Raw genomic sequence first — 17,354 nt, forward strand, 5'->3', positions numbered from 1 at the left:
GCTCTCAAGACTGACAGAGTGTGCAAATCTGGACTTTGGCCCTTGCTGCCAGTTGCTGGCTGGGCCGCCCTTGGGCCGCCTAGCCTGCTGCATGCTGCATGTATGTCATGAGCCAGCCGGAAAACTCACATCACGTGGCTACAATGACGTGTAGTCGCGTACAAAGTCCGCATGGCGTGAATTCGTGAGACTATGACATAACCATGATTTGCCGCATAAAACTGCTACAAACTAACTTTACTGTACTACAGTGCTGGCAACTGAAATCCGACCCCCTTGGCGGCGCGGCGCCCCGCCAAGGGGGTCGGATTTCAGTTGCCAGCACTGTACACTGCCGTAGTCCCGTAGATCTACGCCGTATACGCGTACACGCCATCCATAGCGTCACTGCGCAGGCGCTTTCTATTTTGGTTGACCTGGCAACACATAATGGCAGCGTGTGCAGTCAGCTCAGGTCAAAGATTCGCGAAAGCTTGTATTTGTTCGCGAAAATTCCCGATTTCTTTCTTTGCATGGTGCATTCTGCAGATCTGAGCATGTGAAGTACTCACTGTTGATATTTTATCGTAGGGCGGATAAGTGTTCCAGTTGAATTACCTCTCGGAAGATTTTCTTTCTTCATCGATCAAGGAGAAGTCTGTTCAAGAGGTAGCCAAAATGTCGGTTATTGGATTGGACCTGGGAAACCAGTCCTGCTTTGTCGCAGTCGCTCGAGGAGGTGGCATCGAAACTGTTGCGAATGAATACAGCGACAGAAGCACTCCGTGAGTACGACTACCAGTACTGCACGTCTATTTTGATTTTTCTCACTGTTGAGCAGGTCGGATTTAAATTCAGGATTGATGTAGCAGTCATAACTTGGTTGTTGCTGTTGAAACTTGCCTTTCTTGTGTAGGTCTATTGTATCACTTGGCCCAAAGCAGCGCTTCATTGGCTCTGCCGCTAAGCAGCAGGTATGTATATCCTGTAGAAACTACGTTCTCAGTAGAACTGTTTTAAATCGTAGTAATACACAGTACAACAGTGGCACAAGGCTTGTTTTTTGGAATTCTGAGTTGCATGCTCATTACAATGCAATCATCAGTTGCCGGATATTTTCATTGTAATAAGCATGGAACTCAGAGTTGCAATGAACCAATCTTGTGCCACTGTGTAATAAAAGGGATGAATTATTATTTTACTGTCATTTCTGCGTAGCAGTTTTTGCCATTGGACTGTTTTGATATTTTCTGTTTCGCCTATTCTGCAGTTGCATGCGTATAAGCACCTCATTCCCGCTCGTTCCTCATTCTTCCTTCCATTTGGCAAATGCTGGTTTTTATACATTGTGTAGGGGGCCGTCCAAGGTTACCAATAGTATTTTCAAAACGAAAAGATTAGTTTGGGGGTGGGTGGGTTTGATGGAGTTTTGTTTTGAAAATAATTATTGAAGGCAAATGGAGAATGTCCAGTTACTTCACCGCTGTATCTTCATCCTTCCCACAGCGGAGCCATTTTTTTCCACATCAACGTCAGACACCCACTCGCAAGAACTCTTTCAGGTACACGTTTAAGGACCGGAATCAGACAGACTCAACGATGAACTTTAGCTGAAAAAACCCCAGTGTTAAACAGAAAGGCGCGCGTGGTCCTGATCATCAGCACAAAATTCGAGAAGATTGTTTCTGGTAAAGGCTTAGCTGCTACAGCACAGCGCAACCACCACGTACTGGGCTCACCATCTCTTGTCAACAGCACTGTCTGTGTACGCATATGTCCTGCTTCCACCCTACACATGCACAACTGCAGCATCGATGTGCGCGCAGATTGAGAGTACCTGTACCACCTACAATGTACACTGCACTGCAGGCATGCTACTGTAGCGGACATGGAAATCCAGTCGATTGACCGGGGCCGGCGTCCTCGGCGCGTACAGAACGCTGCTTGCAGCGCACATGTTGATTCGATGCGACCAGCGGGCTGCGGCGCATAGATGCATGGGTGTACTGCGTGGCCAGCGCCCTGGGTTCGCTAGACGTGCGACCGGATTTCCATGTCCACAACAGTACTTGACCGCGCAAGCTAGACATGGATAGCCTGTATCGCAGTTTCTGCGAGTCGCGGTGCTTTTTGAGTCGCAGGAGAGTGTTTTCGCATCGCAACCTGCTGCATAAATTCATCCCAAATACTTCTGCCTCTGCGGTACTGAGCACACTAAGCACACTTGGTGCATCCTCTGGTAACCCGTAGTTATGGTGATCAGAGTTTTTTTGTGTGTGTGTCACCTTTGCTGATTGTTCTTTCTGCTGCTGTGCATCACTGTTCTGATTTCTACGATGTAGTATTGCATCTACGTTGTGCAGCTGGTGGTATCATAATTATTTGGTACAATGTCACTTTGTGTTTTCATGCCCTATTGTCAGTTTGAGCAACATCGCACCAAGAGTCCATAAACAAGAGTGTGCAGCGCGCGATAGGGTCTTGTCACGACTCGTTTTCAACATTACGTCATTTTCATGTAGCGAATGTCGCGGCCTGCACGCGCAGCTACATCAAAATGACGTAATGTTGAAAACGAGTCGTGACAGACATCTATGTGGCATTGCACACTCTTGTTTATGGACTCTTGATCGCACCCATTTCCGTACATCCTCTCATCCTACATTAATTAACAGTGATTCTCCCTCGTTTTCAGCATCATTCTGAAGACCGATATATGATCAAGTTTGGATTCCATTTGCAGCTGGTTGTTACCTCATGAACTCGTCTGTGCTCTCTGTCCCAGGTTGTCACTAACTTCAAGAACACCGCTACAAACTTCCGCAATTTGCTGGGTCTGAAGTTCTCCGATCCTGCTGTTGCGCATGAACTCCGCTTCTCCAATTTCAGCGCTGAAGAGACTCAGGATGGCGATGTTGGCATTCATGTATGTATAAGTTTTGCTCCCTTTTGTTGGTCACTCTTATGCGAGGTAGTACCTCCTCTCTTTACTGTGCAGATCTCACTGATTCACCAGTGTAGCAGAGTACTTGAGCTGGTGTGCTTAGCCCGTAGACATACTATGGACTCAGGTGTTTAGCTGAAAACAGCGCTTGTGTTTCCATGACGACTGTTATTTTTGGGCTCTTAGCCACTTTCAACCATCAGCTCGTTTGAAAGCACAGATTGGCTTTTGCTAAATGCATTTGAAATGCTACCTTTAGTATGATTTTGACAGGCAGGCCTCACTGCAACTGTACGAAGCGTGCCCGATGGTCATTTAGGTTTGACCAATCACCGCACGGCGAAGCAGTCTACTTTTTTTTCCTTGCCTTTTCAGACTTAGTCGGAGCTTTCCTTAGCTGTATCCATTGGACCTTGGTTTTAGCCAATGGGCCTCTACATGTAGCGAAAGATGCACTGATTACAATGGTGAAGGTGCCGGGTTGATTGGAGCAGCCGTTCCAGAGTTACTAATTTTTGTACTGTTGTCCTTTGTTTTGCCACTGTAGATGGAATATCTTGGTGAAGCGTGCGTTTTCAAGCCAGAACAAGTTGTTGCCATGCTTTTGACTCAGCTGAAGAAAGTCGGAGAGATGAACCTCAGCGGGAAAGTTAGCGATTGCGTCATCTCAGTAAGTTCTGCCAGTGATCACACCAGCATTTGCACGAGATAGGATGACTTTAGGGAACCATTTTTCTTACCGGAAATTTCTGTATGACAAGATTGTAGTTGCCGCATGATCAAATACACATCAAATTGGTTTTGGTATCATTCTTAATTTCTTATACGCTGAGTATTGTGTTTGTGCCAATTTTCTCAGGTACCGTGCTTTTTCGATGATCGCCAACGGAGGGCTTTGTTGGATGCAGCTGCTACCGCTGGTCTCAACTGCCTGCGCCTTATGAATGACACTACTGCCAGTATGTTGTGTGAATTGCAAGTGTGTGGAGTGATCTACTGATCGTTTCTTGCTAGTATGATCTAGTTTTCTTGACATCTTGAGTGTGTCCTTGGCTCCTGTGATAGAGGCCAGGGAGAAACAAGTCAATGTGATTCCTTGGGCAGTTAAATTGACTGGCCATTGATTCGCTTATGACTCCGTGCACCCTTCATGTTGATGTATACCAAGCACCTAGTACACTTTATAGATTTATTTCTTTGTGCCGAAGTCTTCCGATTTTCCTTGATGCTGGTTTTTGGTGTCCTGTCTTTTTTTGCTTCTTACGCGCGTTTTTTTGTTGATGTGTGTTGCTGTCTTATTCAGCCGCACTCGCTTACGGTATCTACAAGCAGGACCTTCCTGCACCAGAGGAGAAGCCGCGTAATGTTGTGTTTGTTGATATGGGCAATTCTGCTCTAAGGGTCACTCTTGCCTCCTTCATCAAAGGCAAACTCAAGGTGAGTGATGATTTTCTACCTAGTGTTCTACACGAAGAGTGTTGTTTCTACATAGTCTGCCCCCCACAGACATTTGCAATCCCCCGGCCATGACAAACTCCACAAACATCAGCCTTTGTCGCAAATTCTCAAGTCTTCGCTGTATCGTTACACATCTTTATGGGGAAAAAGTAGAACTTGCGGAGTCGACACTTATGAAACAGGCTGCAGTGCACCAGTGCAGTGGTGCACATGGAACTGTTCACGTACGAGTACGGTATCTACCAGGGAGAACTAAACTTTTTACAGAGTTTTAGTACTCCCTTGTAGCTACAGACCAGTTTTTTTTGCTACTCCTTCCTACAGACAGTAGGCTTGTGTGCCAATGTTGGCAGGTCCAATGTAGGGACATCTGTAACTTCTGAGGGTGGAATTGCTTGTGCGGCATGCTCACCGCAAATCAAAACCTTTCTTGTTTCATCTCGATCGAGTATTCCAGTGCAACAAAGTATAAGACGAAACCCGACCCATGCCCAGACGTGCATTACTAGTTCAGTCCTAGGAAATAGCCGCTGTTCAACAAGGAGTGAGCAAGAGTGCATGATTTATTGCGAGTATTGAAGAAAAAAGTGCATGGCATGTAGCAAGTAGGCCGAAGGGTAGTTGGCTTGATTGTTACGTTCCTCCTGTGTGGCTATAGGTCTTGGCCACTGCATGGGACTCCAAGCTTGGTGGCCGTGATTTTGATGAGCGCATCCAGAAACACTTCAATGAGGAATTCAAGGTGAGTGCTGTCCTACCATGTGTTCTTTTATTGTATTGTTGTAGATACCCACATATATTCTATGAGCTAGCACATTCCAACGCACACATTCACACATATACTCGGTCTCAACACTCATTCTACTTGGTTTCTTTCCTGCTAAAATTGTCAATCCTTCATTCACCAAATTTCCGGACATTGCCCATCCTGAGGGTTATTCAGCCCATGCTTGCATCTCATTTGTTTACCATTTTAGAACAAGTACAAGGTTGATGCGTCGACAAAGCCTCGACCCCGAATTCGTCTCAGCCAGGAGAGTGAAAAGATCAAGAAGCTGATGAGTGCAAACACCACCCCCATCCCTATGAACATCGAGTGCTTTATGGATGACAAGGATGTCACTGCCAAAATGAAGCGGTAAGCTTTTCACGCCTGGTCTAGCTATTTAGCAGTCATCTGTAACTGACGATACATTTTTCAAGACTACATGTGTTGGTTTTTTCTCCCGTCCACGCCGCCACCCCCCAAATACAAACAAAAACATACCCACTGTTGTGCTTGGGTGGGTGGGGGTTACCCATGGAATCGTTGGGTCACAGCATGGCATACTCTGTATTGTATCTTGTTCTACGTTGCCCGTTGACTGTCTCACGAGCAAAGGAAGTTTCTCTTGTTTCTCTCTGTGCAGCTCTGAAATGGAAGAGTTGTGTGCCGACTTGCTTGCACGCCTGGAGGTTCCCATGAAGAAAGTCCTCACCGATTCTGGTTAGTGTGTGTTTCACTGGGTTTTTTTAGTTAAAGGGGGACTGTCACCAAAAAATTTCTTTTTTTGTCTTATCTTGTAGTTCTTTGGCTCCTGATCACGATGTAGACAATCATAGAGTTCTGGCAGGACTTTATGGCTGAATCAAGGCCGAGTGCATACGGCCAAGGGCGCAGGCCAAGGCGCGTAGCGCCGAGGCCTGCGCCCGCGGCCGTGCACACGAGGCCTTGATGAAGGCGGAAAGTCCTGCCAGAACTCTATGATCGTGTTTCAGGTTTCCACTTACATCCTTTGAGCCGCGTAGACGGTGCGATACCACATAGCCGGGTGGAGGTTGGGGACGTGGTGGCTAGACCTGTTGCCATTTTTCTTTGCTCAATGCTCAAGAACAAGTAGGTTGGTCGGGGACGTGGTGGCTACACTATCACTCCTTTGCTGACACGCGATGATCTTATCAATTTTCGCTTACATCAGTACATGAAGGCTTCGTGCGTAGATCTACTGTGCTACGCGCCTTGGCCAGCGCCCGGGCCTTGGGCCTGCCTGGCCGTACGCTCATCGGAGTCATGGTCATGTTTTCACTGGCATTCTTTGAAACTGTATATAAGCGCGATACCACCTAGGGGTGGAGGTCGGGGACGTGGTGGCCGGATCTATCGCTTTTTAAAAGAAGTAGTTGCAGACTTGCCAAAGCTCATGCGTACGGCCGCGGGCGCAGGCCTCGGCGCTACGCGCCTTAGTAGCGCCTTGGCCTGCGCCCTTGGCCTTCATTCATGGTCAGGTTTCACTTGCGAACTGTATATAAGCGCGACACCACCTAGGGGTGGAGGTCGGGGACGTGGTGGACGGATCCCTTGCCATTTTTTCCAATTATTTACTCCTCAGGTTAAGTCGTCCTTTGATGCTCGTACTCGTAGACTGTATATAAGCGCGATTCCACCTAGGGGTGGAGGTCGGGGACGTGGTGGCAAGAACTCTTGCCATTTTTCCCTTGGCCTTGAAGAAGAAGAATGTTTTGAATTGTTTTCAGGTTGTAGCTGTTTAGTTTTGTCACTCCTTTACTGACACGCGTACAAACCTGTTGTCAACATCGCCATTAGCTTGTAGAATACTGGATTGCTTACTACATGTAGCCACCTTTGCTACCTTACATCATAGTACTTGTATGTTTATTACATCAATGAACAGAACTGGGCATGAGGTCATGTCTACAGGCATGCCCAATCTACATGATTGTAGACCTGGTTTCAACCATGTACTTACTCTACTCTCCTCCAAAGCCAAGGACGGCAAGGTCCTGAGATGAACTGAGATGGCAACGGAAAACTGACGCAGACCCCTGCACTTTAGAGCTAGGCTGACAGCGTGCGGGCCTTTATCGGCTCATCAAGGCCACCGCGGGAACGTCGCTCATTGGCTACAACCATGGAAACGGCACTGTAAAAACCTGAAGGTGTTATTCGTTTTTCTCTGCAATGACTGGAAGTGGGTGAAAACTTGAAAATAAGGTCCCCAAAATTGTCCCGAAGTACCGAGTGACGTCACGCCGGACTTGACCTCCACGCGTACATTCATCGTCAAAAACGAAGTCCAGCCCGTGTGCTGGTCGATCGAGCCAACTGTACGGTGCATGCTTGCCTTCTGAACTCGGACACTCGATGTGTACGTTGTACACAATGAGAACGCCAAAAAGGGACAAAATATACAAAAGTCGACAGCAGTTTGTCGCACTGGTACTTCCTCCACGAAGCTCCAGCTCTTTGTTTTATTTGTGATTGCGAAGGAGTGGAAGGATGTTTGTTTGCTGTTAGTGTGACACACATACCTCGTGCTTGAAAATGATGTCGTTGTATCGAAGCCGAAGGTGGCGGTGTTGCCCACTCGGCTCTGAAATGAAAGACGTCGGAGTTTGTCATCTGCATCTTCAGCAACATCGCCAGATGAATCGCCTTCACGTACCTACATTGCGTTCCTTTGGGGCTCGGGTTGGTGGTGTTATCGCCGGCCGGAGGAGTACTGTTTTCTGCAAACGCACTCATCATCGTGTTGTTCCTCACACGAAAAGTTCAAAATAACGACGTACTTCCGTGCTCACAAAATAAAACTTAGATCCTCGCGGAAGAAGTCAAAAAGGTGAAAGCTCAGCTGCTTTTTATTTTGATTTGGCTGTGTAGCTGCACGTGGGTCACTGCCTCTTTGGCATTCTCCTTCGGTACGACGTACCCATCTGTGTTACAGTTCAAAAGGCACACGTGCACCGTACATTGGAACAGCTAGCTCGATCGACCAGCACACGGGCTGGACTTCGTTTTTGACGACGAATGTACGCGTGGAGGTCAAGTCCGCCGTGACGTCACTCGGTACTTCGGGACAATTTTGGGCACCTTCTTTTCAAGTTTTCACCCACTTCCAGCCATCGCAGAGAAAAACGGATAACACCATCGTGATCAGGAGCCAAAGAACTACAAGATAAGACAAAGATTTTTTTGGTGACAGTTCCCCTTTAACGCTAGTGCTGACTTATGCCTGCAGCCTATTTGGCCTACCAATTAATTGTGCTCATTTCCCTGAAAATGCCACCTGTTTCCCTCAACTGAAGAAATGAATATTTCCTGTAGTTGTCCTTTATATTAAAAAAATGTTGGGAAAGGAAAACATCACTTTTGCAGTCATATCAAGCTAAAGCGACACGAGAATGAGTTGATTTACAGCACCTAGGACTGAATGACGAGTTCTGGCACGAACAGTCACAGCGTGGCGGGCGTATGAGGTCACTCTAGGGACGAAATTAGAGTTGTAACTATCTGGCCGAGCGATCAAGAGCTCGCTCGTCAGACACTCGGCTTGTTTGCATAGCCGATTCAGTTACTCCTGACCAGCACCGAATCAATGACAGTACAAGCATCACATATTTATGACAACTGTGGCTCCAAGACGAGATACTAATATACTATTAGCATGAGCACACCACCCAGTCCCATGGTAAACTGTGTCTCTCTTTTTTTTCTTTTTTTTAAATATGCATCCCTTTGGTCTCCTGTTGATTTCTAGGCCTTAGCCCAAAGGACTTGTACTCAGTCGAAGTTGTTGGTGGCTCTACACGCGTGCCTGCTGTTCGTGACGCCATCAAGCGTGTGTTTGGCTTGGAGCTCAGCACCACACTCAACCAGGATGAGGCTGTTGCCCGTGGATGCGCCCTTCAGGTAAGTCGGGTTTTTTCTCATCTTCTGGCAGCATATCTATTGGCATGTAGTTGACAACACACTCGATTTGACTTGATCTGTGGGTAATCGAGCAATAGTGACTCTGAGTGAGACGCAAACGGTGCCACTTTTATTTGTGTAGTGGTGTACGTTACTTCAAACAAGTATATCCACTCGTTGTCTTAGTGTTTTTGTTCCACTGAGCCAACTTTTTTGAGCACGGGAACTCCTTAGATTGTGAATAAGAAAGGCACGATGTCTCCAGAGGAAGGATTATTGCCATGTTTGTGGGAGCACATTCCGTGGTTGGGCAATGGCTGAAAATGTAGCCTATCTACTAGGGTATGGGTTGAGCTAAATGAAAAATTCAAAAAAGTTGCATGCGAGCAGTTGCAGTTCTGACTAGAATAACTACACATTCTATACTGGTTTGTACATGTAAGCTTTCTGGCAAACATGCACGGACGTGTGCTGTTTTAAACCTATCTTATCTATCCTTCTCTGTGTAGTGTGCGATGCTCTCACCAACATTCAAGGTGCGAGAGTTCAAGGTGGAGGACGTCGTCAGTTACCCAATCCGCTTGACATGGAAGCCATCTTGCGAGGAAGAGGAAGCGTAAGCACCCCCCCCCCCCCCCCCCCCCCATCTTGTGTATGTGTTTGCTTGCCAATGTTTTGTTGGAGAGAAGAAGAAAAATATTGTAGAGGGTATGCATGAGAATAATACTATTCATGTGCATCTGTTTGTGCCTTCATCAATTTTTAGAGAGATGGATGTGTTCCCTCCTCGTCAAGCCTACCCCTACTCGAAAATGCTTTCTTTCTTCCGCCGTGAGCCATTCTTCATCCATGCCCAGTATGCTGATGGAGGACACACTGACCCTAACATAGGTGAGTCCATATAGAACTAAAAAACGAACATGTTACAATATGAAGTTATGCACTTGAGTGCACGCGTGTGTGTGTGTGTGTTGCATATACACCAAGTCGTAAGTAAGGAATACATTAACCCCCTTAATCTATCTCTCTCCTTGCTGTTTTAGGTAGGTACACCATCGCCAAGGTTGTCCCTACTTCAGAGGGAGAAGCCAGCAAAGTCAAAGTTAAGGTCCGCGTAAACATCCATGGTATATTTAATGTCACGTCCGCCGTTCTTGTGGAGAAGATCACGGCTGAGGACGCCGCTGCTGAGCCGGAGGACTCTACTGCAGGGGAGCCCTCGGGAGAAGCTGCTACTTCAGAGACTCAAAATGGCGCCCCTGAAGGAGATCAGCCTATGGATGTCGACGAGACCCCAGCCACCGAAGCAACCGTTAGTATATTTTGAGTTTGCAAGTTCTTTACAGTAATCATCTATACATGTACTTGTATTTTGTTTGATGACTGGCACTTGGGGAATTCCCCATTTCTTACCCAAAAATGTACTCGGAACGAGAAAAGTCCTGTCGCCAAACTTTCGAGTGTAATATCTCAACAACCGTTTCAGCTGCTATGAAACGATTACTGTAATTTCACAAATTGTCGGTGTACTTTTATTTTCGGTTCTTTCTGTGCATCTGTTTCATACCTAAAATTTCAATACATCGAACAAACACTAACACACATAATCCAATAGGCAACTGCTTCTCCGTACCTAAATTTTCTGTTCACCTAACCTGGCCATTTGCCCTCATACCGAAAATATTGAGCACCGAAAATTTCTGAAATTAGAGTACACCGATGGAAAGCCGAGGATTTGCCCTCAATCTTCATACATCATGTACCTTGATTTTCACAATAGTGCAATGTTTGCAGCCCAGCCTTGTTCTAAAATGTTTATGTTGGTCGTTTTGTTCTTATTCCGCGATCATGGAGAGCATCATACGATGCAATCGCTCTATGTAGAAAACAGTGCGTGTGTTAAATCTAGCCTGGATTGTTCTCTTCCGAAAACCCGTAAATAGTTCTTGGCTTCATGTGCATACTTGTGCCGTGAAAGCTCCATTCTCCGTTCAATGAAGTGCTATTTATCACTGGTTGTAAAGATTGTTTTCATTCATCCTGTGTTGTGCCATTGCATTCAGGATTCTGCAAGTGCACCTGCTGCTGCTGCTGAGGTAAATACCTAATTGTCACACTTCTTCGGCAGTTTGGCAACATCAGCTACTCTTTCATTGAACAGCACTGTAGAATTTCTTCCAGCCCTAGTGGAATTAGACATTCAGATTGAACTGGCCTCGAGCCACTTTAATCCCAAGTTCGCAACTCATAGAGCCCTGTTCAGGTACACATGCGTGTTTGGGAGGAGGAGGAGGAGGAGGAACACGCAACAAACAAGTACGTCTACTGTTAGACCCATTTTTTCTAAATGTGCCCTTGTATTTTCTACGCTGTTCTGTGCAGGATGCATCTGGAAATGGTGATGATGGTTCGAAAAAGGTGAGCTCACCTGATACGTATTTTGATGGACTATTAAAGGCGGTGGACATGCTGCACCCGTAATGTTCTTGGTCCCTTGAGAATTTGACGGAGCTGATGTACATGTATACTGACGATGTGTTCCTTTGTTCACTAGAAATTCTTCCATTTGTCGCACATGCTAATCCTGACAATGCAAGGTGAGGAGCAGCAAGCAGCTGTCACTAAATCATCATTGTTGTTCCTGTGTTACTGTGTCACTGACAGTCCGAGAGTGAGCCACCCAAGAAGAAGGTCAAGGTCAAGTCACATGACTTGCCTATTGATGCACGCGTGGAAGGTGGTAGCACGCACGAAGCACTCACACGGCTCATTGAACGTGAGGTAAGTTGGTGCTTCCTCCTCTGTCCTCTGGTCCCGTACGGCTAGCAAATAGTAGCAATGATGCTATTCCCGGCCTGTGCCAAAAAACCCCGAAAGCGTACGACGGAAGCAGAAACATTCACTGGGAGTTTGATGAATTTCTTCTTTTCGCCCAAAGAGCTCCGGGACTAAATTGGACTAACACCAACTTGTCCAGCTTTTCAGCAGTTCCGCTTTATACTTTCAGAATGACATTTTCAACCAGACAAATCCCTTTCGTCGGAAATTGTTCACCGACTAAATGCTCTGCTTGTTCAATAGTACGTCTGGCAGAGCCAGGATCACGCAGCCTTCGTGTTGCATGTATTTCTTATTTGGATATCTTTGGCTTCTAGCTAGTGTAGAATAAGGAATTCACTACACGCACTGTAGGCAAAGACCCCGTGGCACTAGCCATCTAGTAGAGATGTCGGACGCCAGGTGCTCTTCTGTGAACACTCCATCGCGGACAGAGTGGGACAATTTGCCAAAATGTACCCTCTTTAATAGTAGAGATTTCATGTAGCCGAGCACAGCCGGCAAAGCTATGGCCCTTGAGCACACATCTGTGAACATGTTGTTTTGTGCAATGGATATTGGGTGCGTGCTTCTTATGTATGTGCACTCATTCTTGTTTGCGGAGCATATACTGTCGGAAACCTGTAAAATTACTAATCTTGCAAAAACAATTAAACTGCACATTGCCTCTGCTGTTTGATTAGGGTCTCTCTCTTTCTCTCTCTCTCTCCCTCTCTCTCTCCCTCTCTCTCTCTCTCTCTCTCTCTCTCTCTCTCTCTCTCTCTCTCTCTCTCTCTCTCTCTCCCCCTATGTGTGGATACTTGTTCCTTGTTGCAATACTGCTGTATTTGTCTCACATTGATCTTCACTATTTTTTTTAAGTTGTACTGTTCCTCCCAGTATGCTCTTTTTCTTCTTCTTCTTCTTCTTTCTTTTTTCAACGATTTGGCTGCATTGTTTCTTTGTCTGTAGAATGAAATGATTTCACAGGACCGGCTAGAGAAGGAACGTGCCGATGCCAAGAATGCTGTAGAAGAGTATGTATATGAAATGCGGGAGAAGATCTCATCTACCCTCTCAGACTTCATTTCTGGACCGGTACGTTTTGTGACGATATGCAGTGTGTATGCTGCGGGTATTAGGCATGTACATCTACTAGTACATGTGCCAATGGAGCGTTTACATGGTTAGCTCTCTTGATCGTAACCTCCACAGTACGTGTTTGGCTTCCTAGAAAGTCTCCACCAAAGGGATAGAATGACTTCAATCATGATGGCAAGAGCCCTACTGCTCCTTGAAAGCAGCCATGGTGTGAAAATGGTCCGAAATTGCAAACAGGTGAATACAGTTTTACGCTGCACTGCATATAATAATTATTGTATGTTACTCATGCCCAAAAGGTCATAGATATCCAAAAGATTGTGAATTGTGTCGCAGTCGCAGCTCATCGTAAATGCCGTGCAGATATTGTTAATGTTGCTTTAATACGCCCATATACTTTTCCTTTTGTTGCATCTTTGTACTTTATAGGACAGTGAGAAGTTCTCTGCTGCTCTAACTGCCTGTGAGGATTGGCTGTATGAGGAGGGAGAGGAAGTCAGTCGCCAGATCTACGTTGACAAGTTGGGAGAGCTTCAGGTAACTGTACACTGCTTTATTACTATACACCGGTACATGTACTTCCTCCGCGTCATTAAAATTGTCGTTTCGCACATCGCAATGTTTGTGACTTGGCTCGTCTTAGTCAGACTGTCGGAATCGCTGTTTTCTGTGTTCGAGCATTGGTGCGACCCTTCCTGCGCAATGTGTACTTGTTACTGAAGCCGTGGTGGTCTCGGACTTTGTCGGAGGTCTCTTCCGCACCAAGCAATTTCATCGCGCTCCGCACTATTCCGCCCCAGAGCGCATATCGTTTTGCTCGAGTTCGTGCCGTCCCACATCGCTCCTTGGGCATTTATCAAGACTGCAAGCTCGAGTATAAGAATCCTGGTATCTCTCCTGAATACGAAATGCTGAAGTTGACGATGGCAAGAACAAAGTATTCTCAAAATCCTAAAATGCGCTACTTGTGGCGCATGTTGCTGCGAAGGTGAGAGGTCTGAAAACACCAACAAAATCAGCGCAGGGCTTTCCGAAGAAAGAAGGTGCGGGACTGCTTGCCCTATCCCGCTGGAAGGTCGCTACAGTGTACTTGAAAAATGCTAGCTTGCCTTCATCGCCTGCCACCTGGAGGCATGGATCACTTGAAAACGAACTTTCTTGACCTGAATTTGAATGCGCATCTTGTTGAGCGTGTTGAGTGCTGAAGGGTCTGCCTCAAACTCTGATGAAGACGTCAACCTAAGTCCTTAGCTGCAAGTGAAGTGAAGCGGGAGGCCACAAACTAAAGCTTGGTCCGTCGACAATGCTCTGCCTCAATTTCTAGCTGATTTCTTCGTCCTTCGAGTGGACAAAATAAATTCGAAGAATCACTCTGGGAAGCGACAATTTTAATGACGCGGAGGCAGTATTATTAGTGAGTTTCTGCCACGCGGTAAAACGTACGAAAGTACGTATGGAAACCTCGTCGCGGTAACGGGATCAAGTTCCGTGTAGCTCACTATTATTGAGTATATTCAACCAGCCTAAGTAGCATACCACCTGCCAACCTTTGCAAACCTGAGATCTGGACTATGACATACATTGTACTTAGGTATGAAAGTGTATACGAATGTAGCCGTGTGGCATGTAACAAATGCACTTTAGGGTGCCTATTACCACCGTGGATATCGGGGCGGTCCCGGCCATATCGGGATGGTTGGTAGGTAGGAAGTAGTGTCATGCGTTCCAAGGTCGGAAGAACATGCTCTCTGCTGTCATGACGACAACACCATGGGCTTAGGAGGTTTTGTTCTGTATGTGTGGATATACTGTATTCTTTATTCATCTTCTGGTTTTGTGCTTCAGAAAACTGGAGAGCCAATCAAGATGCGTGCCCGCGAGTCCTCTGAGAGGCAGCCAGCATTTGATACCCTTGGCAAGACTATTGTCCACTATAGAAAGATCCTTTCTCTTTGCGGCGGCAAGGTCTGTATGAGCTCAATCCTCTGTTTGTGTGTGTGTGTGTCTCTCTCTCTCCCACCGTCACTTTTTAACCATGTATCACAGCGTGGACAATGCATTGCACCAGGCTGCTGATTGACAGGAAGTTGACAGGCCGTGATGTTTATTCTGATGGTGATCTTACCGTGTTGTCATCATGTGTCCTAACATTTGCAAACAGAGAGAAAACACGCGCACTTTAATGCTGTGCATCTCAACTGAGCTCCTGCGGTCATCTGTAATATGATTGTGTGTGTGTGTGTGTGTGTGTGTGTGTGTGTGTGTGTGTGTGTGTGTGTGTGTGTGTGTGTGTGTGTGTACAGGATGAGAAGTATGAGCATCTTAGTGCGGATGACATCAAGAGTGTTGCTGGTCATGTGGAAGCCAAGCAGGTGTGGATGCACGAGCGTATGGCCGAGGTTGCTAAGCTGAACAAGTTCGACAACCCGCCCTTCCTTTCGACGGCCATCCTGACAGAGAAAACGGTAGGTTTGCTTCATGTCTTAGGCCACTTTTGTGTTATCTGTGTATCTCATAATTTTCCCTCGTGTGTTGAGAGATTTTCGAAGTAACCTAAGGGTGCGTTCTTAAATCCTCTCGGAAAAGTTGGACACTCTCCGAAAAGTTCGAGAGCTGTTCTTATATCCTCTCCGACTTTTAGGAGGCTCTCCAAAGCTCTCCAAGCTTCAGAGGTGGTTGAAACTTGGAGATTCCCGTGGTTTGGGATCAGCGCATGCGAACTACGACTAAAAGCCACGTGTTCATCATGAGTGTACGCATTTCCCTTTTTGCATACGCACACGTGCATTACTACATTCATCACTCAAGTTCACGGCCCCCTTGGCGCTTCATTTTGCTTGACATGTGCAAAATATCTCCGAATTCTTCGAGACCCGTTCTTGAGTAATCACAGTTTCTTCGACTTCTCTTTTCTTCTTCTCCTAGAAGCTAGAGAAGAACGCACCCTTAGGCTGTGTTTACATGAGAATTTTCAGCCTGGGTCAAGTCCAACTCGGCTTGAAAGTCTGTACGGTAGAAAACTTGGTGGGTGTTACACATGAAGAGGGTTGACTCGGGTCGATTACTCGTCAAGTCTCAACAAAGTGCATTTCTCGAGTCATGTATGGTCCGTTGACTACTGCCAGGAAACGTTCTCATTTAAAACTTGGAATCAAGGCGTATTGGAATTATCAGGGTTCAACTTGTATTACACTATTTGATACATATCAGCATTCCACCTGTATGCACTGATTGATATCCTGTCTTCTCTCTCCGTAGGCTTTGGAGAACCTATGCAATCCCGTTGTCAATAAACCCAAGCCCAAGGTAGAGCCACCCAAGGATGCCAAGCCTGCAGAAACTGCTCCTGCACCAGAAGCAGCTGCTACTGCAGAACAGAGTCAGCCAGCTCCGGCCACAGCTAATATTGACGCTGATCTGGATTGAGAACTGTAATTTATTCATCTTTTTTTTAAATACATTGAGCATATCAGACGCACCCTGGATTTTCATTTGCATCTTAAGATGGTGACCCATTAAATGGGCCTGCTATTGCCCAAATCAGTTTTGGGCATGCGTGGGAGCATCGCTTGAAGACTAGCCGACGCTACTGCTGAGAGAATGGCTTTCAAATGCAACGCGTGGTTTCTGGATGGTACGCTGGTGGACGATAAGCTATGTAAATAGCTTGCTTAGTTCTGCCTACGTGAATTTCTCTATCTCTTCCTACTCTTGTCTTGACATTCTGCTATATGGGCGCGCATAATATGGCTGGACCCTCTGCTTACCAGCGCTTTGCTTATATCTGTAACAGTTGTGTCGTTGTACAGCTTGCATAGTACGCACACAATATTGTGCAGCCATAAAAACTCGCTCATCCAGAATCACGCAAATTGGCTCCTTTAGTCTCACCTTTCTGTTGTTGTTGTTGTTGTTGTTGTTGTTCCGCTGCTGTGCTTTTGATGTTGATATCGCGCTACGCTGGCTGCGTTGCAACTTAGAGCAAGACTGCACGCTCTGTCTGTCTATATGTCCATGTAAAATGGACAAGTTCCAGTGACAGATATGCCAGGAATCAGCTGAGCTGGCCTGGGCTTGGAGCTACTTTCCATACTACTTGTGTTTCTATTTTCCTCTTGCCAGGCAAGATATTTTTCCATGTGTGTTCCTGAAAGCATAGTTCTACCGTTCCATGCACATGCAGTCTACTCGCCTCTCTGCACCGTAGTTGTTGGTTGCTGTTATTTGTGGGGGTGGTGGTGATGGTCTTGCTGTTGTTGGTGGGGGTGGTGGAAGTGCTGGCCGTTTGTTGCTGCTCTTCTGGTGTCGGGTTTGAGCAACACACTGAAGGCGGCAGGAACCGACACTTTTGAGCAACACATTGAAGGC

General features: G+C 46.4%; 1 protein-coding gene across 1 annotated transcript; it reads left to right on the forward strand.

Annotated features, from left to right (window-relative positions):
• The first annotated feature begins 553 nt into the window (after nucleotides 1-553).
• On the forward strand, nucleotides 554-17,192 carry LOC135820925 (heat shock 70 kDa protein 4-like). The gene is made up of 21 exons (XM_065333989.1): nucleotides 554-764; nucleotides 896-953; nucleotides 2,765-2,905; nucleotides 3,471-3,593; nucleotides 3,783-3,882; nucleotides 4,227-4,360; nucleotides 5,040-5,123; nucleotides 5,359-5,519; nucleotides 5,791-5,867; nucleotides 8,917-9,068; nucleotides 9,578-9,684; nucleotides 9,835-9,959; nucleotides 10,112-10,380; nucleotides 11,132-11,164; nucleotides 11,451-11,486; nucleotides 11,733-11,849; nucleotides 12,858-12,983; nucleotides 13,416-13,523; nucleotides 14,832-14,951; nucleotides 15,290-15,451; nucleotides 16,245-17,192. The coding sequence occupies exons 1-21, from the start codon at nucleotides 658-660 to the stop codon at nucleotides 16,410-16,412; spliced, it is 2,508 nt and encodes an 835-aa protein (XP_065190061.1). The 5' UTR covers nucleotides 554-657; the 3' UTR covers nucleotides 16,413-17,192.
• The last annotated feature ends 162 nt before the right edge of the window (nucleotides 17,193-17,354 follow it).

This window comes from Sycon ciliatum, chromosome 1, assembly GCF_964019385.1.
Source record: "Sycon ciliatum chromosome 1, ocSycCili1.1, whole genome shotgun sequence".
Classification (NCBI taxonomy): Eukaryota; Metazoa; Porifera; class Calcarea; order Leucosolenida; family Sycettidae; genus Sycon; species Sycon ciliatum.

Coding starts and splice junctions, on each gene's coding strand:
- LOC135820925 (XM_065333989.1), top strand. CDS start 658: ATGTCGGTTATTGGATTGGACCTGGGAAACCAGTCCTGCTTTGTCGCA. Junction 5,124..5,358: donor ACTTCAATGAGGAATTCAAG/GTGAGTGCTGTC, acceptor TTACCATTTTAG/AACAAGTACAAGGTTGATGC. Junction 9,069..9,577: donor CCCGTGGATGCGCCCTTCAG/GTAAGTCGGGTT, acceptor TTCTCTGTGTAG/TGTGCGATGCTCTCACCAAC.